The 25,959-nt window shown below is 34.9% G+C and overlaps 15 protein-coding genes across 15 annotated transcripts; 11 read left to right on the top strand and 4 right to left on the bottom strand.

The window, feature by feature from the left end:
- Window positions 1–84: 84 nt before the first annotated feature.
- On the top strand, window positions 85–2,334 carry C9374_006182 (uncharacterized protein; the record flags this gene model as incomplete). The annotated part of the gene is made up of 1 exon (XM_044696014.1): window positions 85–2,334. The coding sequence occupies one exon, from the start codon at window positions 85–87 to the stop codon at window positions 2,332–2,334; it is 2,250 nt and encodes a 749-aa protein (XP_044547477.1).
- A 286-nt stretch (window positions 2,335–2,620) lies between these two features.
- C9374_006183 (uncharacterized protein) lies at window positions 2,621–3,442 on the bottom strand (the record flags this gene model as incomplete). Its single annotated transcript, XM_044696015.1, has 1 exon — window positions 2,621–3,442. The coding sequence occupies one exon, from the start codon at window positions 3,440–3,442 to the stop codon at window positions 2,621–2,623; it is 822 nt and encodes a 273-aa protein (XP_044547478.1).
- A 426-nt stretch (window positions 3,443–3,868) lies between these two features.
- Window positions 3,869–7,670, top strand: C9374_006184 (uncharacterized protein; the record flags this gene model as incomplete). The annotated part of the gene is made up of 12 exons (XM_044696016.1): window positions 3,869–3,943; window positions 4,118–4,285; window positions 4,467–4,666; window positions 4,911–5,233; window positions 5,319–5,468; window positions 5,607–5,613; window positions 5,742–5,873; window positions 6,033–6,145; window positions 6,214–6,434; window positions 6,566–6,699; window positions 6,815–6,858; window positions 7,060–7,670. The coding sequence occupies 12 exons, from the start codon at window positions 3,869–3,871 to the stop codon at window positions 7,668–7,670; spliced, it is 2,178 nt and encodes a 725-aa protein (XP_044547479.1).
- A 177-nt stretch (window positions 7,671–7,847) lies between these two features.
- Window positions 7,848–9,314, top strand: C9374_006185 (uncharacterized protein; the record flags this gene model as incomplete). Its single annotated transcript, XM_044696017.1, has 1 exon — window positions 7,848–9,314. The coding sequence occupies one exon, from the start codon at window positions 7,848–7,850 to the stop codon at window positions 9,312–9,314; it is 1,467 nt and encodes a 488-aa protein (XP_044547480.1).
- A 217-nt stretch (window positions 9,315–9,531) lies between these two features.
- On the top strand, window positions 9,532–11,993 carry C9374_006186 (uncharacterized protein; the record flags this gene model as incomplete). The annotated part of the gene is made up of 2 exons (XM_044696018.1): window positions 9,532–10,591; window positions 10,756–11,993. The coding sequence occupies 2 exons, from the start codon at window positions 9,532–9,534 to the stop codon at window positions 11,991–11,993; spliced, it is 2,298 nt and encodes a 765-aa protein (XP_044547481.1).
- A 521-nt stretch (window positions 11,994–12,514) lies between these two features.
- C9374_006187 (uncharacterized protein) lies at window positions 12,515–13,639 on the top strand (the record flags this gene model as incomplete). The annotated part of the gene is made up of 1 exon (XM_044696019.1): window positions 12,515–13,639. One exon carries the CDS (start codon window positions 12,515–12,517, stop codon window positions 13,637–13,639), a length of 1,125 nt encoding a protein of 374 aa, XP_044547482.1.
- Window positions 13,640–13,707: 68 nt separating this feature from the next.
- On the top strand, window positions 13,708–14,722 carry C9374_006188 (uncharacterized protein; the record flags this gene model as incomplete). Its single annotated transcript, XM_044696020.1, has 3 exons — window positions 13,708–13,717; window positions 13,768–13,899; window positions 14,016–14,722. The coding sequence occupies 3 exons, from the start codon at window positions 13,708–13,710 to the stop codon at window positions 14,720–14,722; spliced, it is 849 nt and encodes a 282-aa protein (XP_044547483.1).
- Window positions 14,723–14,814: 92 nt separating this feature from the next.
- Window positions 14,815–15,791, top strand: C9374_006189 (uncharacterized protein; the record flags this gene model as incomplete). Its single annotated transcript, XM_044696021.1, has 3 exons — window positions 14,815–14,964; window positions 15,052–15,394; window positions 15,451–15,791. 3 exons carry the CDS (start codon window positions 14,815–14,817, stop codon window positions 15,789–15,791), a joined length of 834 nt encoding a protein of 277 aa, XP_044547484.1.
- A 53-nt stretch (window positions 15,792–15,844) lies between these two features.
- On the bottom strand, window positions 15,845–17,098 carry C9374_006190 (uncharacterized protein; the record flags this gene model as incomplete). The annotated part of the gene is made up of 1 exon (XM_044696023.1): window positions 15,845–17,098. One exon carries the CDS (start codon window positions 17,096–17,098, stop codon window positions 15,845–15,847), a length of 1,254 nt encoding a protein of 417 aa, XP_044547485.1.
- A 204-nt stretch (window positions 17,099–17,302) lies between these two features.
- On the top strand, window positions 17,303–19,675 carry C9374_006191 (uncharacterized protein; the record flags this gene model as incomplete). The annotated part of the gene is made up of 2 exons (XM_044696024.1): window positions 17,303–18,847; window positions 18,902–19,675. 2 exons carry the CDS (start codon window positions 17,303–17,305, stop codon window positions 19,673–19,675), a joined length of 2,319 nt encoding a protein of 772 aa, XP_044547486.1.
- Window positions 19,676–19,701: 26 nt separating this feature from the next.
- Window positions 19,702–20,425, top strand: C9374_006192 (uncharacterized protein; the record flags this gene model as incomplete). Its single annotated transcript, XM_044696025.1, has 3 exons — window positions 19,702–20,127; window positions 20,172–20,260; window positions 20,308–20,425. 3 exons carry the CDS (start codon window positions 19,702–19,704, stop codon window positions 20,423–20,425), a joined length of 633 nt encoding a protein of 210 aa, XP_044547487.1.
- Window positions 20,426–20,509: 84 nt separating this feature from the next.
- C9374_006193 (uncharacterized protein) lies at window positions 20,510–21,162 on the bottom strand (the record flags this gene model as incomplete). Its single annotated transcript, XM_044696026.1, has 3 exons — window positions 20,510–20,767; window positions 20,839–20,902; window positions 20,972–21,162. The coding sequence occupies 3 exons, from the start codon at window positions 21,160–21,162 to the stop codon at window positions 20,510–20,512; spliced, it is 513 nt and encodes a 170-aa protein (XP_044547488.1).
- A 307-nt stretch (window positions 21,163–21,469) lies between these two features.
- C9374_006194 (uncharacterized protein) lies at window positions 21,470–21,925 on the bottom strand (the record flags this gene model as incomplete). The annotated part of the gene is made up of 2 exons (XM_044696027.1): window positions 21,470–21,708; window positions 21,790–21,925. 2 exons carry the CDS (start codon window positions 21,923–21,925, stop codon window positions 21,470–21,472), a joined length of 375 nt encoding a protein of 124 aa, XP_044547489.1.
- A 127-nt stretch (window positions 21,926–22,052) lies between these two features.
- Window positions 22,053–22,736, top strand: C9374_006195 (uncharacterized protein; the record flags this gene model as incomplete). The annotated part of the gene is made up of 1 exon (XM_044696028.1): window positions 22,053–22,736. One exon carries the CDS (start codon window positions 22,053–22,055, stop codon window positions 22,734–22,736), a length of 684 nt encoding a protein of 227 aa, XP_044547490.1.
- Window positions 22,737–23,256: 520 nt separating this feature from the next.
- Window positions 23,257–25,851, top strand: C9374_006196 (uncharacterized protein; the record flags this gene model as incomplete). Its single annotated transcript, XM_044696029.1, has 1 exon — window positions 23,257–25,851. The coding sequence occupies one exon, from the start codon at window positions 23,257–23,259 to the stop codon at window positions 25,849–25,851; it is 2,595 nt and encodes an 864-aa protein (XP_044547491.1).
- Between the last annotated feature and the right edge of the window lie 108 nt (window positions 25,852–25,959).

The raw sequence follows: 25,959 nt of genomic DNA on the forward strand, positions 1-25,959 counted from the left end.
GAAATTTTGAAAAAAAAAATACTCAAGCCTTTTCATATTTACGCTCATCCTTTCAAAAAATTGTTCTCAGCCACATCGTCGAAAATGTTATCATCATCCGAAACAAAAATTCCAATCCCTGAACCGGGAAAGAGAAACATCATGATTACAAGCGCTTTACCCTATGTAAATAATTATCCTCACTTGGGTAATATTGTTGGTGCTGTTCTCAGTGCCGATGTATTCTCTAGATATTGTAAACAACGTGGATACAATACAATTTATATTTGTGGTACCGATGAATATGGTACTGCTACTGAAACAAAAGCCTATCAAGAAGGATTAACTCCACAAGAAATTTGTACCAAGTACTACAAACTCCATAAGGAAGTCTATGAGTGGTTCGATATTGACTTTGATTACTTTGGAAGAACTAGTACAGAGCAACAAACCAAAATTGCTCAAGATATTTTCTTGAAGCTTTATCATAATGGTTATTTGAGTGAAAAGACAATTCAACAATTGTACGATGAACAGAGTGGCAAGTTCTTGGCTGATCGATTTGTTAAAGGAACTTGTCCAAGTTGTGGTTATGAAGATGCTCGTGGAGATCAATGCGATAAGTGTGGAAAATTATTGAATCCAACTGAATTGATCAATCCACGTTCAGTCATTAGCAATTCTGAACCTGTTCTCAAAGAAACTGATCATATTTTCATCAAATTACAAGATTTGCAATCCAAGACAAAAGAATGGTTCGAAAACAACAAGGATACTTCATTGTGGACAACCGTTGCTCGTACTATTACTGAATCTTGGTTTGAAAAAGGTCTTGAAGAAAGATGTATCACCAGAGATTTGAAATGGGGAACTCCTGTTCCACTCGAAAAATTCAAAGATAAGGTCTTTTATGTTTGGTTTGATGCACCTATTGGTTACATTTCCATTACTGCTGCTTACTTTAACTCATTAGGAGATGAATCAGTTTGGGAAAAGTGGTGGAAAGATCCTTCCAATGTCAAGTACTATCAATTCATGGGTAAAGACAATGTTCCTTTCCACTCTGTGATTTTCCCATCTAGTTTGTTAGGCACAGGTGAGAATTGGAAGTTGGTTGATGTACTCTCTAGTACTGAATATTTGAATTATGAACACTTAAAGTTCTCAAAGACCAATGGAACTGGAGTGTTTGGAGATCAAGCCAAAGATACTGGAATTCCATCTGAAGTTTGGAGATATTACCTTATTGCTATGAGACCAGAACAATCCGATACTCGTTTTGAATGGGCTGAATTACAAACCAAGAACAATAATGAGCTACTTGCTAACCTTGGTAACTTTACCAATCGTGTGTTGAAGTTTGTTCAAAATTCCTTCAACAATACCGTTCCAGCAAAGGAAGCTGAGTATACTGAGGAAGACAAACAAGTCATTTCTTCAATCAATACTAAAATTAAGGAGTATATTGAAAGTTTAGAAAATGTGAGATTGAAGGAAGGTTTACAAACCACCATGCTCATCAGTAAGATTGGTAATCAATATCTTCAAGATCAAAAACCATGGGAGTTAGCAAAGAGCAATACTGCTCGATGTGCAACTGTGATTAATTTAGGTGTTCAAATTGTTGCTACACTTTCTGCTCTCTTGGAACCATTTATTCCTGGTTTTTGCAGAAAATTGAATGAACAATTGAACTATACTTTTAGCAATTCAATTTTGGATGAATTGGATTTGAATCGAGTTCCTGCTGGACATGCTATTGGTGAACCCACTGGTTTGTTCAAAAAGATTGAAGACTCTGAGGTGAAAGAATGGAAGAAACGCTTTGGTGGAGGTGAAGAAGAAATTTTCCAATTAGATTTGAGAGTTGGCCAAATTGAAACTGTTGCAGAGCATCCAAAGGCAGACAAGCTCTATGTATTCACTGTAAAGATTGCTGATAATATCAAGAGAAATATTGTTGGTGGTTTGAGAGAAGCTTATCCAGATCCACAAAGTTTGATTGGAAAGAAAGTTGTGGTTGCTTGCAATTTAGTTGTGGCCAAGCTCAAAGATGTCGAAAGTGAAGGAATGCTTTTAGCATCTAAACAAGAGGATGGACTAGTCTCTCTTGTTACACCATCTGCAGATGCTCCTCTTGGCGCACAAGTTTATCCAAAGGGCGCTGCCTTTAAACCTGAAAAAGTTCTCAAAAAAGGACCATTGAAGAACATTTTGGACGTGTTGAAGGTTGGAAAGAATAATACTCCATATTACAAGGCCAATTTCCCACTTACTATTTTTGATGCTGAAAAGAAGCAAATTGGTACTGTCGTCACAGAAAGGGATATTAAGGAAGGAAGTGGAATTTTCTAAATCTTTTTTCTCAAGTTTTTCATTAAATTATTATTATTATTCACCAATCTATTTTCAAAACGGTTCAAATAATGATTAAGCCTTCGTTATGATGCTCATGTCGTTACCTCACAAATAAGGCACATATTATGAAGTGGTTCGAATTGAAATGAAAATGGACAACTGAAAAAGCAAAATTTAATACAATGAAAGAGCGCCCAGTGCAGATTTCGAATCTTCTTTCTTTGTTTTTTTCTTCTTTTTCTTTTGTATCTGTTGTGCTTCACCTAAATCTTGTAAGAATGAGCTATCTCTCTTTTTGAGGTTTGCATCTATTTTTTCTTCTGACGAGAGCGCACTGGAGAGCCGTTGGTACTATCGTCACTTTTTTCGTCGAAGAGGGTTCAGTCGATGATGAGCTTGCTTCTGGTGCTGCCTTACTGATTTCATTGTTTTGTTTAGACGATGGAACGCCATCTTCCAAGTCATCTTCATCCTCAAGCTGTACTCGCTTATGACTTCTAGAAAATTCTTGAATTTCTCTCAATTCGTCCTCATTAAATTCATGTTCAGTGGTCGCTCTTGCTTCCTCTTCCTCCAATTGTTCAATTTGTAATTTTTCAAGTAAAGAATCCGCAGATATCTTGTTATGTAGTTGTTTGATAGTTTTAATAGAATCCAAAATATCCAAATCTTCAATTTCTTGTTTCGAATCTAGAGTTTTGTTTTCCAATTTTTTCATGGCATCCTCACCATGATCGTAAAGTTGAGCATTGATATCTTCATGAACACGAGCATGAGATGGATACGATCGAACACAATTATGTTCAGCAACGTAATCACTATTTTTTGGGTCTGTTTTAAAAGTCACTTCGCTCGCACATCTTGTACATCGAATATAAAATCTAAAAACTCTCAAACCTAAATAATCTTCACCGTGAACTGTCTCTTTTCGAGAGTTAAATTTCTTTCCTTGATACATAAACTCTCCACATACAGTACATTGAATGGTCATGGGTAACATCATTCGGATTTTGACTTGATTGGTGGTTGCAATTTTCCTCCTCGGAATGAGTTTAGGATCAAAAGTCGGTGGATAATACTTGTTGATAACTTTACGTTCCGCCATTTGTTTGTATTATTATGTTGTGTAATGATTTATCAAAGTTGAGATTAGAGATTTAGAATTCTTGGGGATGATGTATGGAGTGAGGAGAAGGAGGTGTGTTGTTAAAGCAATTTTTTTTAAATTGTTTTTATTTTTAATGCAATAACTGATCTACGTAGATTGAAGGTGAAGTCAAATCAGAGCATGAAATGTGCGCAGCCTTTGGTCACAACAATTTAGAACAGCTGTAGTTTTATTGTTTTTGAGTGAATGAACAGCTAGAAAACATGTTCTTCCTTGGACCTTGTAATTAGAAACAGGAAGGAATAGGATTCAAAACCTGAGTTCCCTACCACCAACGAATTTCATGTCCATCCAAAGAGCGCATCGTATTTGTTTGGATTCACTTGTCATCTGCCGTTGTGGTTATTCCTCATAAAAAAAAAAATGACCACCACCACCACCACAGGGAATGGTTTGAACTTGACAGCAGCGAGACAACATGCCTCTCGAATGTACTATGTGAGTATGAATGAATTTCAAATCATTGTGTATGAGAATTTAAATATTACGAATTGTTTTTGAATCAATCATCCACATGAAACATGTTTGAAACCATCGGTGTCGACGTGTTCTTTAATAATATTATTTCATAATCAACCATATCATTGCGACTCCATATTCGACTCCATGTAGACCAAACCTAAAACCACTCAAAAATATTCCTTCTTTTGTACTCCATTTACTCGATTCGTTCAATTAGGTCGATCTACCATGTTGTATTTATATTTTAGTTTGATGGTCGTTATTTTCTTTGTGGTCTTGTCTGCATTACATGCTCCTTATTTGTATTTTTATTATCAGGTAAGTGTTTATTGTGTGGAGTTGGAGTGTGGAGAGTGGAGTATCCTCATCATGATGTGTGTGGCATATATTGTTTGAATATATTGATTTAATGATAATAATAATTACCTCACTCACTCGAATGAATCACCATTCTTCTTGACATGTCTTTGATAAATATATTCGTTTATTTTTTCTATAGAAATCCAATCCATCCTTTTTCTTTCAAGCAAGTATGGCCAATTTCAGTCTAGGTTCAAGTGGTGGTGTGAATATTGCATTTGGTGCTATTGAAATTGCAATTAGTATATTCTCAATTGTCTATTTGAGATTTTTATATTGGTTTTCAAAGAGAATGAATGATAAGGTAGCAAAGAGAACCATTTCAGTAGCAGATTATTCGTAAGTGTGTGTGTGAAATGAATCATGATTGTGTGTGTGTGAAATGATTGTGTGTGCGTGACTAATCTAATGTGTGTGTGAAATGATTGTGTGTGTGAAATGAATCATGTTCACATTGTGAATGTGTTTGCAAATATGGTTGATGATGCTTGTGTGTGTGAAATGATGAACATTTCATATTTAAAATGTTCATTCATATATGAATATGAAATCCATCATGATTTTCTTGAACGATTACATTCAGTGTTCATGTTCGTGATTTACCATCGACTGAAGCTGTTCATGGTAAAAAGAGACTCTATAAACACTTTTCAAAATTTGGACCAATTGATAACATTGCTCTTGCTCTTGATAGTGGTAATTTAAGTAAATCCTTAAAGAGAAAGGAAGAATTAATTAAGGATATTGAAAAGTGTGATATTATCATTCAGAGAGGAGAATGTTTTTCAAGTTTAATTGAAAGAATTAAGAGATATTATTTCACACAATTGTTAAATTGGACCAGAAAAGATATTGCAAAATCCATGAGAAAGAAAGCCTATCGATGTACAGGTGATGCTTTTATAAGTAAGTACTAGTGAGTGTGTGTCATTGTTGAAAATTATTGAATCATTGTTGAAAATTATTGAATCCTGAATTGAAATACATTTAGCCTTTGTCAATGAAAAGGCAAGATTTCAATGTCTTCATACATTCAACAAACCACAAATTCAGAAACTCTGTTCTAAAAAAGGAACTTATTCAAAGAAGAGACATAGAATCCGAGTAGAACCAGCTCATGAACCACATGATATCATTTGGGGTATGTGGATGTTGTATGATGGATTTTATTTCTAATGACATGTTCATGATATGAATGGATTCTCATTTTCAATAACATGTTCATGATATAATTTTAATGAATTTTTTTCAATACCCATTGAAATGGACAACACGATAGAAAATTTGTAAGTTTCCATACGTTTTGAAATTTACTTACACATTGGTGTGTATTCATATATGCGTGTGTCATGACATACATGTATTCATATATGCGTGTGTCATGTCTTGATCCCTCTTTGCACCACTCTTTTAGGGAGTATTCAGTAATTTCTAAATACAGTCGAAGATCTGTATCCTCTATTTTTACAATTCTATTCTCTGCAGCAGTGGTTGCTGTGGCTGTGGTTTTAGAAGTTGTGAAAAAAGATAAATTTGCAGATACAAGGTAAGTGAGAGTGATGTGGTGTTTAGTAGTAGTGGACAAATCCAATCTCAAATTTATATGACCATTTTTTGCTGAACTCGATACTCTTTTTGAAACCACGTGTTGCATGGACTGTGAATATTTTTTGCTGAACTCTATACTCTTGTTGAAATTGTAAAGTATTACTGAATGGATTAAGAACCCATCGTTTCAAAATTGGCAAATATTTGCGAGTATTGGAATGTCTGTTTTGGTTTTTATTTTGGTTCAAGTATTGACTTATACTCTATACTGTAAGTACTTACGAGAATGATCATAATAGAACCAACTCTCAATCCATGCACCTCCTCGTGTCGAACAGTATTCTCCAATTTTGAAAAACACAGATTTATTTTAAATGCTAAACAAAGCTTAATGATGAAAGTAACCTTTGGTTCCTTCTTCACAACCATTGCCTATTTATTTGTGTATTTACAATCACCTACTCCAGGAACTTATTATTCTGAAATTACTGATAATAGTGTGATTATACCAAAAGGAGCAATTTATTTAGGAAGTACTTATATTCCTATCATTGTGGAGGTAAGTGTGTGTTGATGTTCATTACTGTGAATTCATGGATGTATTTCATTGGATTCATTTGTTTACAAATGTTCAAATATTATATCATCATGTATGAATATATATATATTCAATATAATCACTCAACATAGTCCTCTGCATTTTACAGTTCCATCTTCTTTGTCACTTGTACAAGTATTGCTTCCAATGTCATCAAAGATGCCTTACTCGTGGTGTATCATCATTTCTTGAGAAAGTACAAGGTGGCAACTTCAGTGACTCAAAGGTAAGTGTTGTGATGATGATGTTGAGAGGATTATGTTTCTTTCAAATTTTTTATATATTTTTTCATATATATGTGTGTGTGTGCATGAAAATGTGTATACTTGTATGATTTTCAGTGATTTGATGAAAGCTGTTGAACCTCCAAGATATTCCTATGAATGTAAGTTGATCTTGTTATAATGGACTGTTCGTACAACAATCATGTTCCACCAACAACCATAATCGTGATCCTCAATGCGTGTATACACACCACCAACAACTACAACCAATAACCGACAACTGCAACAACCTACACAAAACCTACAACAACCTACAAAAACAACTACAACTACAAAACCTACAACTACTACAACAACAACAGATCGTTACTCATATCAACTCAAAAACATGTTCATTGGTCTTTTATTTAGTGGTCTCTTTCCACTTTCTCTCATGATGATCACCATTGGACTTGTATTGTGTTATTTCATTGACAAGTTCAATGTTCTCAAAGTGTATCGAGCTGAAGGAAAAGAAGTAGATTTACTCTCTCCAACTGCCATCAATTTTTTATCTTTTGGAATGCTCATGAGATATATTTTAATGTCCATTACAAGAATTTATTTCACAATAAGTTTGAATTATGATCCATCAACAACCAATCAACCCGTATTGAGTATCATTACACCCTATCATATATGTTTCTTTTCTGCCTTTTTATTGTATCTCATATTCTTAATGATTCATTGGATGACCACTGGAACCAATTTCATTCAAAAGTATTTGTGTTGTCCACCATTTAGATATCCTAATTATATTACTAGAAATGGAGAGAAACCAATTCATGACTATCGAGATGGTTTTGATAAATATGTTGCACCTGTGGATGTTCAAAATGTCAAGTATGTGTATCATGGTGAAGAATTGGAGAGTGTGGATTATGAAAAGAAAAAACAGAAAGATTCTACACAAAAGATTGCAGCTGCATTGTGAGTGAATGGTACCTATGAATGATGTTTGTTTTTATATCGATTGTATGTGAAGTAACAGAAACAAACTGAAACAAACTGATTCTAAACACAAACTGAAACCAACTGAAACCACCAACAAGGAATTAGATTCAGTTCAGTTAAAATTTTTTCTTACTAAAATTTCAAAAAAAAATTGTGAATGTCATCATCATCCTCTCAACCTTCCTCTTCAAGTGCACATTCATCGCTCGCCAAAGATGAATTATTACAACTCCGATCGAAATACAAATTCAAAGTATTGAGTGAGAAGGGAAAATGGCCTTTACAATTCTCTCTTTTACACATTCCCGAAACTGATATTAAAATAGATCCATCCATTGATGGCTTAATATTCATATTTGAAATAACGGAAAAGTATCCTGCTAAAGCTGACTTTGAGTCTTGCAAACTGATTAGAATTGAAAATTATACACCAACCGAAAAATCACCAAAATTAGCATTGGTGATGATTCAAAACATGATTCAAGCATGTCAAAAGCAATTAACAAAAATTATTATTGCTAATAACAGTGAAATAATAACAAAATTTATGATTTGGGAAAATGCTAACATTACTACCATTATTTTGAGTGGAAATATGGAATACTTTACAAGTTATTTGGCAGAAGGCATGCATGGAATATCGGAACGAAGATATCAAATAGATTTTAGCAAATATCCAAAAGAAAGCAACGCAGAAGAGGATGATCAAGATGATGAAATACCAGAATTAGATTTTTATTCGTTAGATAATCCTCCACCTGAATTATTAGAATCAAATAGCTCCGATACTCTGCTGTTATTACCTGCTGGTTGTGAGCTTAAAAACACTTCTATTTTTGAAATGAAACAATTGAGTTTTATTGCAAAATGCGATCGGTGCCAAAACGATTGCGAATTTAGGGAATTAAAGGCTGGACAAAGTATTGAAAAACCATGCCCAAAATGTGCTAAAACATTAACAGTATGTATGAAGCCATTTGGTATGACAGAGTCTAGCCTATCATTAGAGAGCAAGAAAGGAAATGAAATTCAAGCAGGATGTCCTTTTGTCTATTTGGAAACTTCAAATTGTGGATTTTTTGATATCATTCCAAAAGGTAATATTTTGGGAGTGTTGTGTTTTAATTGCAGTCATAGCGATCAAATGAAAAGTTTGAAAATTAAGAGTCCCAATGAAATTTACTGTACACATTGCCATCAATTGATATCCATCCAATTCATTCAAATTCAAAAGAAGACTGTTGGAGAATATCTTGCAATGATCACACATAATGCTGGACAAAAATATGACGACGATTCCAAGTCAGGTTCAATGGTAAAGAAAAAGAAGCATAAGGCGTTGAAAGGTATTCATCCAGGTGCACCATTGCCACGATTTGGTGTTTGTGAGCATTATAAAAATTCAAAGAGATGGTTCAGGTTTGATTGTTGTGGAAGAGCATTTCCATGCGATATTTGTCATGAGCAAGAATGTGAGGCAGCCATGACAGAACAAATGGCCAAAAAGATGATTTGTGGATTTTGCTCACATGAACAAGGTCTCTCTGAAATTTGTCACTATTGTAAAAAGAACCTCATTAAGAAAATTTCTGAAAAGAGCAGTGGAGCCTCAAAGAAAAAGTAAGGAAGTTCCATGCATGGAGACAAAAAGCTTTGATCATCTGTCTCTATACACAAGTCAAACCAAGACACAGTGGTAGATTTGCGGTCATTTTTTGTCTCTCTTTGAAGTCAACTGCGAAATGAGAACTCGAATCTTGTCGCTTCTCCTCTCTCTTCGTTGTTTTTTATTTCATTTCTGCAAGCGTCATGATTTGTACGAACGTGCGTGAATAAACAAAATGCTTCAAGACATTTCATCATCACGTTGGACACTGACAGCAACAACTACAACCACAGTAGATAATCATTCATCATCCTCCTCTCCAAACAGTACGAACATCAATCAAACAGACATTTACGGTGGATGCAATCCAATTCTTTTTCAATTGGGAAACTTCTCTCGGGATGGTCCCAATGTTGTCAATTCCATTTGTCCCGACACATGGCTTGTTTTTTCTTTCAGCATGACATTTATGACTTGTTATGTGATGGTTCTAATTCTTTGTAGTTTAGGTCTTTTCTATAAGAGAAATGGAGGACATTTGAAATCGAGAGGAATTGTGAATATCATCATGACATTGATTGCAGACTCTGCTTTCATCATTCTCATTTGTCTGAGGTTCATCATTGGACGAAGAGTCTATCCATGTGGATTATATATCATTAGTTATTTTGTCTTGCCTCCAGCCATATTACTTCCATCCATATTGAGATTATGGAGATTGATTTTTATGAATCGATTGAATGCATTGAAAACTTGCATGATTCATCACGAAAAACATGTTTCAATCCAAAAACAACAACCTTCATCATTCAATATGAACGTTATGAACAACAAGAATTCATCATCATCTGTTCCGATTCAGAACGACGTAGTGATGGAATTGAAAGAGACTTCTCCTCGTAGTACTACTAATCATTGTAATCATGGTGTTAATAACAGTAGTAGTAGTAATCATCTCAGTAGTAGTAATCATCACAGTAGTAGTAATCATAATAATGAAGGAACTTGTGTGAAAACTCTCGAAAATGACACGACCTTGAAATCTGAAGTTACGACTATGTGGTGGAACAATGTTGAATTTTCATCTTCTCAACAACAGAAACACAAACTTTACACATTATTTGTTTCGAATCGATTCATTATTTGTGTGTATTTTGTTTGTTTTTTGTTTCATATTTTACTGTACATTTTTTTTGGAGCTATTGAGGAAGGAATGTATCAGAGTCTGCAAGGAGGTGGTGGTGGCATGAATAGCAGTAACAACAACAACAGTGGAAGATTTATGATGGGTTCAAGTAAGTCAAATGTCTTTATCATTGTTGTTAGGATCACATTGTATATTGACCAATCATGCATGATCTTTGATTATTCTACTACTGTGTATATTCATTGGTTTCAATAACTACGTGTATTGACCAATCATGTATGACCTTTGGTTATACGAAAATATTGAACTAAGATGGTGGTTTATTCATTTATGATCGAGGATGTGTCTTGACCAATCAAATCATCATTCTTGTAGCTTGTGAATCTCTATTTTATATTATTATATCTATTATATTATTAATAATATGTTTTAGAATTCAAAAAGACACATGGTTTATCAAACGTGAATCCTTAATTTTAGTGGCTATTCAATTTTCTGCAATTATCTTATTTGCCATTTGTGGTTTTGTTCCAGTATTTACAAAGATTACTGATTTTTTCATTCCTTATGGATTTGTTCTCATGAGTTATTCATTCAGTGAAGTGGTATTGTGTATATTAATGCCAGTTATTTATCAAATGAAATTAGATTCAAAGAATGGAACAGGTGCACACACAACTCTTGAACCACACACTTCTTTTCATGGTACCATGACTAGTCATTCTCGAAAGAATGCCATTCGTACCGATTTGGAAAGATTTTTAGACAATAGAAAAACTTTTGAATTATTACTTGATTTTGCAAAGAGATCCTATTGTCCTGAGAGTGTGTTGTGTTACAAGGACATTGAAAGATTCAAATCATCTTTGAAACATCGAAAAAGTATTTCACTTCACATTTTGAAAACTTATTTGAAACCAAATTCACCTTTGGAATTGAATGTTCCAAAAATTTCACAAATTCATGATGAAATTATGAGATCCATCGTAGATGCATCAACCCTTCAGAACACTATGGTACCTTCAGTCTCTTCAACCATGTTGATTCCACACACAGCAACCACACTATCCTCGTCATCATCACCTACAACAACAACTCCCACCAACATTCCACCAAATTTATTCGATCACATTCAATTGCACTGTTTGCATAACATGACCGATGTTTTTGAACGATTGAAAAGTCAAAGTAAGCAAGCTCGTAAAATTCTTCAAGAATGGAAAGAAGAGGAATTTGGTTCTAACAGTGGTGGTGATGGTGTTGGTATTACTATGAATTCAGTTCATGGAGTCGTATCAACAACAATAACCACTTCTCACCACCACCATGAAACATCCATACCATCCTCTACCACCCTTCTCTCGTCTGGTGTGATTCAACAAGATAACATGAATTCTCAAACCTCTTCTCCTCTTCTTTCATCAAATAACAATGTGGCTCGAGAGGTGTGCTCCACAGACAACTTGAGTACTACAACCATACAATCAAAGGAATTCAAGAAGAAAACAATGTGGAATATATTTAACACATTGTGTTTAATGTATCGCTAGCTAATCATGGAACGTTATGGATATCCGTTATTTCAACTCTTTCCTTAAAAGACAATGGCTCCCTACTTTGTCAAGTTCACCTTCTTCCAAGAAGAGATAATATATTATGATATCTCACGATTATCATTTCATATTGGAAAAACGCAACCCTGCACACTCAATCCAACCACAGTGCACTGTCACAACCTATCAGGTACAACAACACCACAAAATGCATCTACGTCATCATGCCACAGACACACCTTCTTCAACCTTCTTCCATGTATCATCATCATCTTGGTGGATACAATCATTCCTTTCCAAGCTACTGAACATGTTTCATCATCATTTACCAACCACAACAACACCACCACAACAACAACAACCATATATTCGAGCATGACTACAACACTCAATGCATTCAATACACTACTACTTTTACAATACTGAACTCGACCCATAACCACTCTACAAATAATAATAATATTCAAAACAACAATCAAACCTTAGATCTTGCCAATTGTAATCCCATATTATTTGAAATGGGTAACTTCTCTCGTAATGGTCCTACTGTATTTAATGGAATATGTCCCGAAACATGGCTCTCATCCATCTTTTCCATATTCTTTATGACTTGTTATGTGGTAGTGATGATTTTGTGTGGCATTGGTTTTTACTACAAACGAAATGGAGGACATTTGAAAGCGAGAGGTCTCATGAATATCATCATGACCTTGATGGCTGATTCTTCTTTTATTATATTCAGTTGTTTAAGATTTGGAATTGGACGTAGACTCTACCCATGTGGATTATTCATGATCTCATTCTTTGTGCTTCCACCAGTCATTTTGTTACCTTCCATGTTTCGATTATGGAGATTATTCATTTTGAATCAATTGAATGCATTAAAGACTCAGATTCATGAACAATTTCCACCATCACTACCATCACTACCATCACTACCATCACTACCACCACGAGTGATGCATTGGTGGAATGAACGACGAAAAGCGCAGCGTTCAGAACTTGAAACCACTCCATCCTTCATAAGGGATAAAAAGAACCAACGACAACTTCATCACGGTAATGATAGTGGTGTTAGTGGTAACATTCTGAATGACGATAATGATCCAGCGAACACGAATGCTCAACAACAAGAAACCATTCATCCTACATTAGCATCATCTAGCAACCACACCACCAATATTGCCCACCATACAGACAAGCTCAATATTGTTGAAGCCTCTTCAACATCCTCTGTTCGGATTAGACACCAACAGCAATCCATCATGGCTGAGGATGTCTACTCGTCGTCGACGAGCAAAAAAGAGACTCCAGTCGATTCCTGCACTACAACAACAAATGATGCCGCCCATCACAACACCACCACCACCTCGACAACAACAACTGTAGAATGGGCTCCAACCATCATCACTCCACTTCCCTCCATGGACGGAATTTCCCCAACTAGTCCTATGGTTCATTCTGAAAATGTCATGGAAGATGATGGTCGATCAGAAGCAACATGGTGGACTGGAAATAATATCGAATTTACCAAAAGACAACAACAAAAACATGTCATTTATTCATTACTAGTTTCTAATCGATTCATTTTGGGAACTTATATGACATGCTTTTTATTTCATATTTTGCTCTATGTGCTTTAGGGGGAATTGAGGAGGGTATTTATCAGAATAACATTCATAATGGTCATTCTTCAACAAGTCGTTTCATGATGGGTGCATGTAAGTATCATGTACAACATGGTGTATTGAGAGGTTTTATTATTTCAAAGTTGGTGGACTATTTATGTATGATAAGGGTTGTGTCATTTCAATGCCCATTATCATTCTCGTTGCGTGTGAATCCATTTCTTATATTGTTGTTACTGTTGTACTATTAATTTTGAGTTTTAGAATTGAAAAGGGTAAGTATCTTAATTATAATTTTGCGTTATGAAATGACATGTTAACACGAACACTCATCATGAACACACATGCATGGCGCTCACTTTTTCAAATTAATGGAATGACACATCAAAAGATACATGGTTTATCAAACGCGAAACATTGGTTTTAGTAGTTTTTCAATTTTCTGCAATCATACTATTTGCCATATTTGGATCAATTCCAATATTTACGAAATTTCTCGATTACTATATACCCTATGGTTTTACACTCTTAACATATTCCTTTTTGGAGGTTATTTTATGTGTATTGATGCCAATTATCTATCAATTTGTTTTAGATAAGAAGCAACAATTGGTCATGCAAAATGAAAAACACTTGGAAGAGACATTACTGGTTCAATTTTTAAAGAACAGAAAAACTTTTGAATTATTACTTGATTTTGCAAAGAGATCCTATTGTCCTGAGAGTGTGTTGTGTTACAAGGACATTGAAAGATTCAAATCATCTTTGAAACATCGAAAAAGTATTTCACTTCACATTTTGAAAACTTATTTGAAACCAAATTCACCTTTGGAATTGAATGTTCCAAAAATTTCACAAATTCATGATGAAATTCAGAAAGTAATTACCGAGTCAACACCCACCAACATTCCACCAAATTTATTCGATCACATTCAATTGCACTGTTTGCATGACATGACCGATGTTTTTGAACGACTGAAAATCCACCATAAGGAAGCTCGTAAAATCCTTCAAGAATGGAAAGAGAATATTCCTCCCTCAATCAGCAACACTATTGTGGTTTCAGCAAGCGAGCCAATCCTATACTCAACCTTCTGAGAACCAAGCTTCACCCTCAAACATTCCACCAACATCTTGTCATTGAATCCTTGTGCCAGACACGTGTTCTTCTATTTTTGCAAATAAAAAATATGAACCTCGAGCAATGGTACTTCTCGATACCTGTCATCACTCGGACATTCCTCACGCTCTCCACGATCACGAGCTTTGCTGTTACGTTTGACTTGTTGAGCCCTCTTCAACTCTATTTAAATTTCCACAGTGTATTTTATCAATATCAGGTAAGTTTACGGGATGATGATCAGTTCACCATTTTCTTAATAATATGTAAATATTTGTGATGATCATGTTTCCGATGAAATTATTAGCTATGGCGATTAATTACCAACTTTTTATTCTTTGATAAATTCAGTATTAATTTTATACTTCATTTGTACTTCCTCTATTTCTATTGTAGGAGGCTTGAAGAGCATTCATTTCATAGAAAAACAGCAGATTTCTTTTATTTAATATTATTCGGATCAGTTGCAATGATTTGTATTTCTCCTCTTCTGCAACTTCCGTTCATGAGTCATTCTCTAGTAATAATGTTACTTTATATTTGGAGTAGAAGAAATCCTCATGAACAATTTCGTATTTATGGAATATTTACTGTCGCTGCTGGATATCTTTCATGGGTTCTGTTAGGAGTTGGATTATTGATGGGAATGAGTCCTGTTGTGGATTTAGTTGGAATTGCTGTTGGCATGTTTACTTTTTCTTGAAAGATGTTATTCCTGGCGAGTTTTCAAATGTTGATCCCATGAAAACTCCCTCATTTCTTTGTAAATTATTTCCTGGAGATCATCAAGAAATCGAGCATGCTCCAGTATTTAGGGATCCACCCAATTTCTTTGACGTGAATAGAAATGAGGAGGAAGAACGAATGCGAGAACAGATTGCACAAAATAGAGAAAATGCAGCAGATCATGCTACTAATGCTGATGGAGGTGTTGAAGATGAGACACCCCACCACGATAACTTGTCTAACAGCAATCAAGGAACCGGTCCAACGGAGTTACACCGTAGACACACGTCAAGAGATGAACATGGCGAAGACAACGAGTAATTTTTCGTTGCTGCTTGTAAATAATCTAATTTGTTACAGAACTTGCTCATAAATTATGCATTTTCATTGTGTTGTGTGATCTTGGCACTGGTTGTTAGAAATGCTTCAAAGTAGGCATCAATTTCTTTTTTCTTGACCTGTTCTAAGGTAGCAGGATTCCATTTTGGATTCTTGTCTTTGTCAACGAGTAAGGCTCTTACACCTTCAAAGAAATCATGTCCAAACATCATGTGCTTTGCAATTCCTAATTCCATGTCAAAACATTCCTTATAACCTAACACTGCTCCCATCCTTAATTGTCTGTGGACAACCCTTAAACTTGTAGGTGACATTTGTTCCAAAGTTTTCAAAGTATGCTCAGCATGATGAGTATTCAATTTCTTTAAACCTTCAACAATGTCATGAACGGTTGGATTCACAGATGGGTCAAACAATGAAATTTCCTTTTCGTGGTGTAGGAAGGATTTAGCATGAGATGTGTTAAGATATTGTTCTTGAGGGAAATGCTTGGTGATTTCGTTTCCGATCATTTGTGGAGAAACGAATCCATTGTGTGTGTCTCTACTGAGTTTGACAACAAGTTCTTCTAATTCTCCCAACTTGTCTGATGGTACAAAATGAGTGGCAACACCTGCAACAACACATTGCTCTCCTTTTAATCTTGCTCCTGTCAATGCCAAATACATTCCAAGCCCTTTAATTGGAATTCTAGGAAGGAAATAGCTTCCACCAACATCACAAAAGAAACCAATAGCTGTTTCTGGCATTGCAAAAACTGTCTTCTCAGTGGCAATTCTAATAGTATCAGGTTGAACACTCAAACCCACTCCTCCACCCATGGTAATGCCATTCAAAAATGCGATTTGAACCTTCTTGTGTTTTTCATAGAGTGTTCCAATCAAATAATTTAATTGATATTCTTCAGCAAAGAATTTTGGATCCTTGCTTTCATAAATTGCTTTAATATCACCACCAGCACAGAAGGCTTTATCTCCTGCTCCTTTCAAAATTATAATCTTGCATGGATCATTGGCTGATGATAATTGTTCATATCGTGGAGTCAGTTCCCGAACCATCTCCAAATTCAATGAATTCAAGGCTTTGGGTCTATTTAGTGTGATGACTTGTACGGATGGCTCTGATGAACGATCATGAAATTGAACTTGGGATTCAGTACTTGAACTTGTCATTGGAAAGTGGTTGGAGTGGAAGAATCGTTGTTGTTGCTGCGTTCCGAGAATTTTCAACAGAGAAGACTTGAAACAACAAGCCTTTGGACAAAATCTTGCTGTTGAGAAGTGTTGCATTTTTTCAAGGCGCCCATTTTTGTCTCTAGCCCAGCAGGGAACAAGTTGTAACAACCCAATTCATGCAAAACACAAAAACTTGTGCTAGAGTCATCAACGTTTCTGGTAAGCTTTTCACTCTAACCAAAGTTTCTTCGATCAGTAGTGGGTTCTCACACACAACAAATCCCTCCAAAATTTTACATTTTAAAAAAAAATGCACAAATGTCTTCTCTCACTACAAACCCCAACATCAGTCGAACATTGGTAGAGAAGAAGCCTTCTTCAATTCAAAACCCTCTATTTTCTTCATCACCATCGTCATACAAAAATCATCAGAGACATTCATCATTTCAAAAACAACATCCTAATACTCTATTAGATCACACAACTCTTTCATCTCCAACAAAATCAACAGCAAGCAAAGTCGAAATGAATGCAAGCTTTCGGTCGTTATCTCCACAACATAAACTTTTCTCTGTGCTCAACGAGCTCGATACGGAACGAGAGAATGAGCTGAGAGAGATGATTGACATGATAGAAGATCCAGCCATTGATGAGTTTCCAAGCATTCAAGAGCCAAAAACTTCTTCTAGTATCGGAAATCTTTTGCCATCATCTGGAAATTCATCGAAAAGCGGTTTTTCAGAAGAATTGCTTGCAACACGGCCATCTCCGATTAGTAAAGTAGATATTCGAGATGAAAAAGAAAATCATGACTCAGAGTTACCATCTGAGAATATTGTACCTGAACATGCTCTTCCAATTTGTCCTTCAGTTGACAATGAAAGATTAATGCAATATTTATCTTCTCTCAAAATTGATTTCGAAGAATCCGTTCGAGTTAGAAACTCATTACTGGAGAAACAAGAAGAATACACTTCGACCATCCGAGATTTAAATAATCAGCTTGTTAACTACAAAGAAAGAGTGAGAAAATATGAAGAATTCTTTGCACTCTCTAGATCGAATACATCATTGGAACAGTTGAGAGGAGAACTGCTTCAACAAAAATCTCAAGAATTAGAAACATGCCGTAACGAGTTAAGGAGCATGCACGATAAATGTAATGTGCTCACGACCGAACATGAGGACATCAAATCTCAGAAAAATATCAAAATCAAATCTCTGGCCAATGAGGTGCAAAGATTGTCACAACTATTGTCACAATCAGAAACATTGCTATCTTCTCGAAATAATACCATCAGAAATCTTGAAGAAAAACTCTCCGCATTGAAATCAAAATATTTAATTAATCAAAATAAGATTGACGAATTTGATGGATTTACATCAAAATCTCAAGAAAAAGTAATTTCTTTAGAAAGGACGATAGAACAACTGAAAAGAGAAAAAGCTGAACTTGATAAAAGAGCCAAAGGAGCCGTTGAAGATTTAAATATTATTAAGAAAGAGAAATCTCAGATCGAGAAAAATTTCTTTGAACTAAAAGCGACCCTTGAAGACTATCAAGAGAGGTTAAAGAGAGCAGAAGATGCATCTCAAAGCAAAGTTGTAATTGAGGATTATTCGAGATCTGTTTCTGAATCTTTTCAATTTAAATTACAAAAGTTGAGAAAACAACATGAAGAAGAAATGTCAAGAACATGTGTCGAGTACGAAGAAACGATCCAAAATCTTAGAGCTATGCTACAAGAAAAGTCTCATGAAAAGAAGATTACATTTGACATGGGAACTCAAGCAATGACAATAACCGTTGATAATTCCTCCCAAACATCTGATTTACCACTAAATGACACTCAAAAGAAAGAGGTAAGTTATAGACAAATTATAGACATTGGAGAATCATGTACTAAACTTTTTAAGCTGCAAAAACTCGTCGAGGAAGTCAAGAGGTTAAATGTGAAATGCTCAAAATTGGAAAATGAGAATACTGACTTAATTCAGACTCTCGAAAAAGAAAAACATGAATTTGAAATGGAAAAACAACGAATACTCTCTGAAAAATATTTAGAGATTGAAACTCTAAGCTCTAATATTGGAATGCTTGAAGGAAATCATGAAAATACAATCAACTCTCTCAAAAACCAGGTTTCTTCCTTAGAACAGAAACATTCAGAGTTATTTATTTTCACAAATCAACTTAAAGAGCAATTGGAAAGAAAAGAAAAAGAAATTGAAGAATTGGTGAACGATAAAAACAAATCTCTTCTAACTCTACGACAACAAATGTCCAAGGATAAAGAGTTTGCAATAAGAAGTGAATGCGAAAGAATTTACAAGGACAAAAACAAGCAAATTGACGAAATGAGAGAAAGAATAACCCAGCTGGAAGAAAAATCACTCAAAGAAGACATTCAGTGCAAAAAGCTAGAACAATTGAATCAATCCTTTAAGAACAGAATTGAGGAACTCAAAAATGATATTATCGAACTTCAACATGCCAAAGAAGTGAGCGAAAAAAAGGCAAATGATTACGATCGAGTTTACAAGCATTGTATCAAGTACAAGAAAAATTTAGATCGTCTAAAGAAGGAATTTGCATTGCTAGTTCCAAAGTGTGAACGATTGGAAGAGAGCGTAAAATTTTTAAGAAATGAGAATACGGAATTGAGGAGAAGACAATCCTCAGTGGATTAGCCTCTGGTGCATCTCAGATTGAAAAAATGAAAACTGAACATGAGGAGTTGCTCACGGAACAACACGACCACCACGATGGGCAATCATTACAGTTTCCAACGGCAACAGATGAACAATTCGGAAAATGTGATGATCAGCAAACGTTAAACGAAAATCAAAGATTCTTTCAACTCATTGAAGCAAGAACTTCCGATGATGAAACACCACTTTTATATGTATTATCACAATCAAACAAGACCAAATACATGCACAGAATACATCAATGGATCATTATACATGGATACCGAATTATGAAAAATCACAAATTCAATCAAGTGATAAACAAGTATTTCCCTTTTATGAGTCATACAAATTTTAAAATTTTATTATTTCTATCATTGGTGGGCTACTCTTATTTTAAGATGAAGAATCTCACTCCTTCCAATCATCAACTCTATAGGATGATCGATAATGTATGTAAGCAAGCAGAGAATTTCTTGAGCTTTGACAATTGTAGATTTTATTCGTTCTAATTATTGTGGTCAAAAACTTTTACCACAACGTCTTTTATAAGGGATTTAGAAGTGACAAGGAAAATTTACTAAAGTAAGTGAAGGTTATTATTGGTTCACTTCAAAGAGTGCCTATGGTAGATTGAGTTTAATAATTTTATTTAACTATATTTGTGGTGGTTCAACTATGAGAACATTGGAGAATGATTTCTTTTTTTCGTCTTCAGGAAATTTATTAATCTCTTATTTCTTTTTGTAAATAATTTAGAATTTACAATGATCAGGATGTTAGTCGTGTATTGACAATGGTTTGGACGATGAAAATTTGAACTATTTTTCAAAATTATTTCTCCTCTTCAACGGATGTATCCTTTGGTTGAATTAAATTTTTAGAAACAAGATCAGGAACCTCACTTGCCAACCATGGGCCTAAACCCAAAGCTAGTGCATGAGCAATACCAAAATGAGGAACGTTACGAGCCCACAACGGATGGAAGTGAAGCGTTTGACAAATTCGTCCGTCATGATACATTTTAGCTGTCTTTCCAATGAGTTCAGGAATTTTGAATTCAGGTGGTGTTGTTGGATATGTTACAGGTATCTATGGATTGATTATGAAATAAAATAGTAATATTATTTCCAGTATTTGAATTCAAAACTTCATCAACCTACTTCAAACTCAACTTTAAATTCATATTTCAGCAAATCGTGAATAAACCAACACTTTCCGAACCATCTAATTATTTTTACATCAATCATTAAATATTCCGATTATTGTTATTTAGTAATTTTAATTGATACTAACTTTGTTCCGCTCTTGTTACTCTGAATTGAGAACCATGCACTGTCATTTTCCTTGGTCATTTTCACGTATTGAATAAGGGCTCCATATTCTTCTTTCAATCGTTTTTCCCAGTCTTCCGTTTCTCTTGGACCAGCTTTCTCTTTCAGCAGTGGAATTTTCTTGAGAGTTTCTTTGGTGTCGTTGTCCATCATTTTTTTTAAAGATATCAAAGGTTTGAAGACTTTGTGGCCTGGTGATTGTTTTCCACAAAGCTTTACTCAAAACCCACTTGGAGGACCAAAAGATCACAAAATGTTACATGAGCAACATCTTTTCGTTCTTCCATCACTTGTTGAACAACCATAGCTTTCAACTTGTCGAACATAAAACCAATTCTTCTATGTGACTGAAGCAGTTGAACTTGCATCCTAGGGTGGTCATAGGTTGTCATGACTTTGTACATTTTCATGCCTGGAGTAATTATTGGCAAATCAGTGCTTTTACATGCCAAACATTTTCTCAAGATGGGTTCTTGCACTCTTTCATGTTGCTGGTCCACAAGTGTCGAATAATGAGGAACTTGTTTAATAAATTCCAATTGGTTTGGGAGAGAACACTTTGGACACACCACAAATTGTGAAATAAATTTCTCAATGGCTTGTTCCAAAGATCGACATGATGCATGCCACAAATATACGCTTGATGATTCCTCAATTTTGACACTGCACATAAATCAAATTGTAAATATTTCAAAATGTCTGTTTGACAAAAGAAGAATCGTCAGTTAGTAGGTGTTTTCGGAGACTCGAGTTGATCAAGCTTGTTCTTCTAACACTTACATTCGTCAGGAACTTGCAAAGCGTTGGCAATGTCATGCAAATTTGTTAGAATGGTGGTACTGGTATTACCCCTCCCTTTGATGATACTTTCGATTGATGGTCTCTGAATTATATTTTTTGGTTGTTGTGTCTTCATTCTTTTTGTCCTACTGAACATGATGAGAACATGTCCAATCAAAGCATCATGTTTGGGTTAGAGGCAGACAAGCCATGGTATCTTGAGAAGACACAAGCCAAGAAAAAACACACATTCAATAAAAAAAATGAGCTCTTACCAAGTCGGAGATGTTTCCAAGCTCTTCGGAACAGCCAATGAAGAAGCCTCATCACTTATTGTGCAAAATCATAATCAACAGAAAACTGAAGATGATGATTTTATTTCTAATTTAAAAAAGAGAGGCATTGATAATGAAGACCATGATGATGATTCTTCCGATAAAGAAACTAGAAAAAAACCAAAGAAAAAGTCAAAACCAGTTGAACCAAGAAAGAAAAAAAGAAAGGAAGAGAAGAACAAGGAAGATTCTGAAGAATCGGACAATGAGGACGAACAAACTGAGCAAAAAACCAAATATGATGCAAGAGAAGGTGAAATAGAGATAGAGGATGAGCTCGACAATGAAGAAAAAGAAGGAGCAGAAGAAAAGGATGATGATAAATTCAAAACAAAAAGAAAAAGATTAACCAATAAGGAAAAGAAAGAAATACGAAAACAGGATGATAATACTGTATTTGTTTCTAATTTTCCAATTCCTATGGAAGATAAGAATTTGAAAAAGTCGAAACAATTAGTCACAAAATTATTTTCAGTGTACGGTACTATTGAAAGCGTACGATTTAGATCTCTGTGTTATGAAAAATCTAAAATTCCAACAAGAAAAGGTCATTTGGCTTCTGGTTTGAGAACTAAGGATTACGGAAATGTGTATATCACTTTGAAGAGATGAATACACCTATGGAAAAGATTATTTCTGACTTGAACGGCAAACTACTGAATGGTAGGCATCTCAATGTGGATGATGCAAAACATACCTCAATTACCAAAGAAGAAAAAGAACGCTCAGTATTCATTCAAAACTTGCCATTTGAAATTGATGATGAAGAAATTTGGGAAACCATTGGAAGCGAATTTCCAATTTCTCGCATTCGTATTGTGAGAGATCCATTTCTAGCAAATGCAAAGGATTTGGTTATGTTCAATTCAAAGACAAGGAGACTGCAGAAACTCTGTTAAAAGCAATGAAATCAAGAAAACCACACATCATACAAGGTAGAAAGTTGGAAATATTAAAATGCAAAGTTTAGTTTTGATCATTGGAACTTTTGTTCGATTTTTTTTCATCAAGGATTATTGAGGATTATGAATTATTGAGACAGCAAGGAAGAAATAGGACAATCGCACTCTGGCACGTTAACCACTCTCTCTCCTAAATTTGGTCTCTGGATAAGACGGAATTACAAAAAAAAATGACAGGACAAACAATGAAATTGAATAGCTATTCATCCAATGATGGTGATGATGAAGGGAGTAGAGGTCCTCCTCGTCAGGATGATTCCTCTCAACCAACCAACAAATCCATGACGCCGCAGCAACAGCAACAACAATTTACCTCTCGATATTCTTTTTGGTTTTTTTCAATCATCATCATGATCGTATCGGCATACATTTATCACTTTGATGGCATTCCAATTGTTCAAACGATTGCTGAAGACTATTTTTCCAAGTGGTTCATAACCACCACATGGAAACACCACTCTCATGCCACACCAAATCTCCGAAAAAATTATTGGCAACAACAACATAAAAGAGGTCCAACAAACATTCAAAGAGAGCAATCCATTCATCATGAAACTATCGTCAACTTGACTCCAAGTCACTCCTCTCACACAAATTCTCATCAAGATGTCAAATTTTATCACTACAATTGTACCAGTGACCATTCGGTTCAGAGTCTTCCTGGATATGGTCCAGTCAATAAGGATGATCCATCATTATACTCTTATGCAGGTCACATTTCTATTCATCGAGAAGATACCAATAAGGATCGAAAAGGAGCATTGTTTTATTGGTTTTTTGGAAGGAAGAGTGAAGAAAGACCAATTTTACTTTGGTTACAAGGTGGACCTTCAGCATCTTCCATGATTGGTGCTTTTGAAGAATATATTTCACCATTTTACATTCAAAACTTGACTGAAAATCATGGAACATTAACTCTTCACTACAACAATCAATCATGGATTTCTTATTGTGACTTGTTATTTGTTGACCAACCTGTTGGAACTGGATTTGGATATGCAGAAAGTGAGAAGGATTATGCCACGACACGTCATCAAGTATCCAATGATCTCTATAGTGTCTTGTTAAATTTCTTTGACAAGTATCCACAATTTAGAGAACGACCTTTAATATTTTCAGGAGAGAGCTATGCAGGAAAATATCTTCCTTCATTGGGAGAACGAGTTTATTTGATTCAGAGTCATCATCGAATTGCTGATACTCCTTCTCAACAGTTACCATATCCTCAAATTCAACATTATAATATTCACAAGAGACTTTTAGGAATCATTATTGGTGATGGATTTACTGCACCCATTGTACAGAGAGTGTTAAAAGCAGATCAAGCATATTGGAGTGGATTATTAGGATATCAACAACGACAACAATTGAAAACTCTTCAAAGAGAATGTATTAGACATATTCAAACTGGAAATACTGTAGAGAGTGGATCAGCATGTGAAGATGTGAAATCCTATCTCTTAATTGCGAGTGGTGTCATTAATATTTATGATATCAGAACTTTTGCTCCATCCACAGATAAAATTCGTTTAGAAGCGTATTTGAATCAATTAGAAGTGAAAAAAGCAATTCATATTTTAGATCGTGATGAAATATGGGCAAACAAACCACAAGATATTCATTTTGTACCATCAAAATTGAATCCAGTCTATGACAAACTTCGTGCAGATATATTTGTGGATTTGAGAGATTTAATTCCACTCCTCACTGAAAAAACAAAAGTTTTATTGTATGGCGGAAATTTTGATTTACAAGATGGACCTCAACCCATTGAGAGATTTTTATTGACCATGAGTGAATATTATCCTATCATGCACAAATGGAAAGAAGCTCCAAGAAATTTATTGTTTGTGAACAACAAGGTAGCAGGATATGAAAAATCATTTGGTAATTTTTCATTTGTGACTATATTTGGAAATGGTCATTTTGTTCATAATCAAAGAGAATCCATGAGAGAATTATTGAGAAGATTCATTGAACAAACAAAATCGACGCATCTCTCGTTTTGTTCCAAGGATGAGTCCATTCCTGTTCGATTTAAAACATTAACACCCTCAACGTTTCTCAAATATCTCTATGACAACAAAACCAACGATCACAGAATTCCATGTCAGAGTCAACAATTAATTTGTGAAACTATTTTGAAAAATTGTAATGGACATGGAGTATGTAATCACGGATATTGCACTTGCAATACGGGATATATCGGAGAGACATGTGAAAATACTGTGAAAACTATTCCAGTTGGATATGAAACAGATCCGAATGATCCAATTGTTTTGAAACAGCAAGAAATTTATTATGGAGGAATTCATTTACAAAATTTGATGGCCATTACCACCATTCAAGTCGATTGGAGGCCAAAATTGATGAATCGTGAAGGTCGACCATTGAATCCATTTGATTACAAATACGATACAGTTTCCAAACCAACCTCAAAGCTTTGTCTTTTTACCAAACGTGGTAGCATTCCAACCATTGATAACTATGATAAGGTACATTGCAAAGAAAGTCATTTTGATGGTCCTCTTCTTGTGGTATCGAATAGTACAGCTTCAGAAGAAAAGAAGGGAAAACTTTATTTTGGATTATTTAATACCATGCATTACGAGGTGGAGTGTGAATTGAGAGTGTTGACATGGAATCAAGAGTATTCCATATTTCTGTTAGATGAAACTGCTGCCAACTTGAGTAAGGAAAGAGATTTTATGATTGGTCTGTCTGCTCTTTTGATTTTAATCCTTCTAGCCTTGGTTTTTCAATGATCATTAAGGGTCACTAGGGTTGTCACAGTTTGATGACGCATCATGAATTCTTCTCAACGCATCAATAAAAATATAGTTCACAAAAGTGAGAGAGCTCTTTCATCCACT

This window comes from Naegleria lovaniensis, assembly GCF_003324165.1.
Source record: "Naegleria lovaniensis strain ATCC 30569 chromosome Unknown tig026, whole genome shotgun sequence".
In the NCBI taxonomy this organism is placed as follows: domain Eukaryota; phylum Heterolobosea; class Eutetramitea; order Acrasida; family Naegleriidae; genus Naegleria; species Naegleria lovaniensis.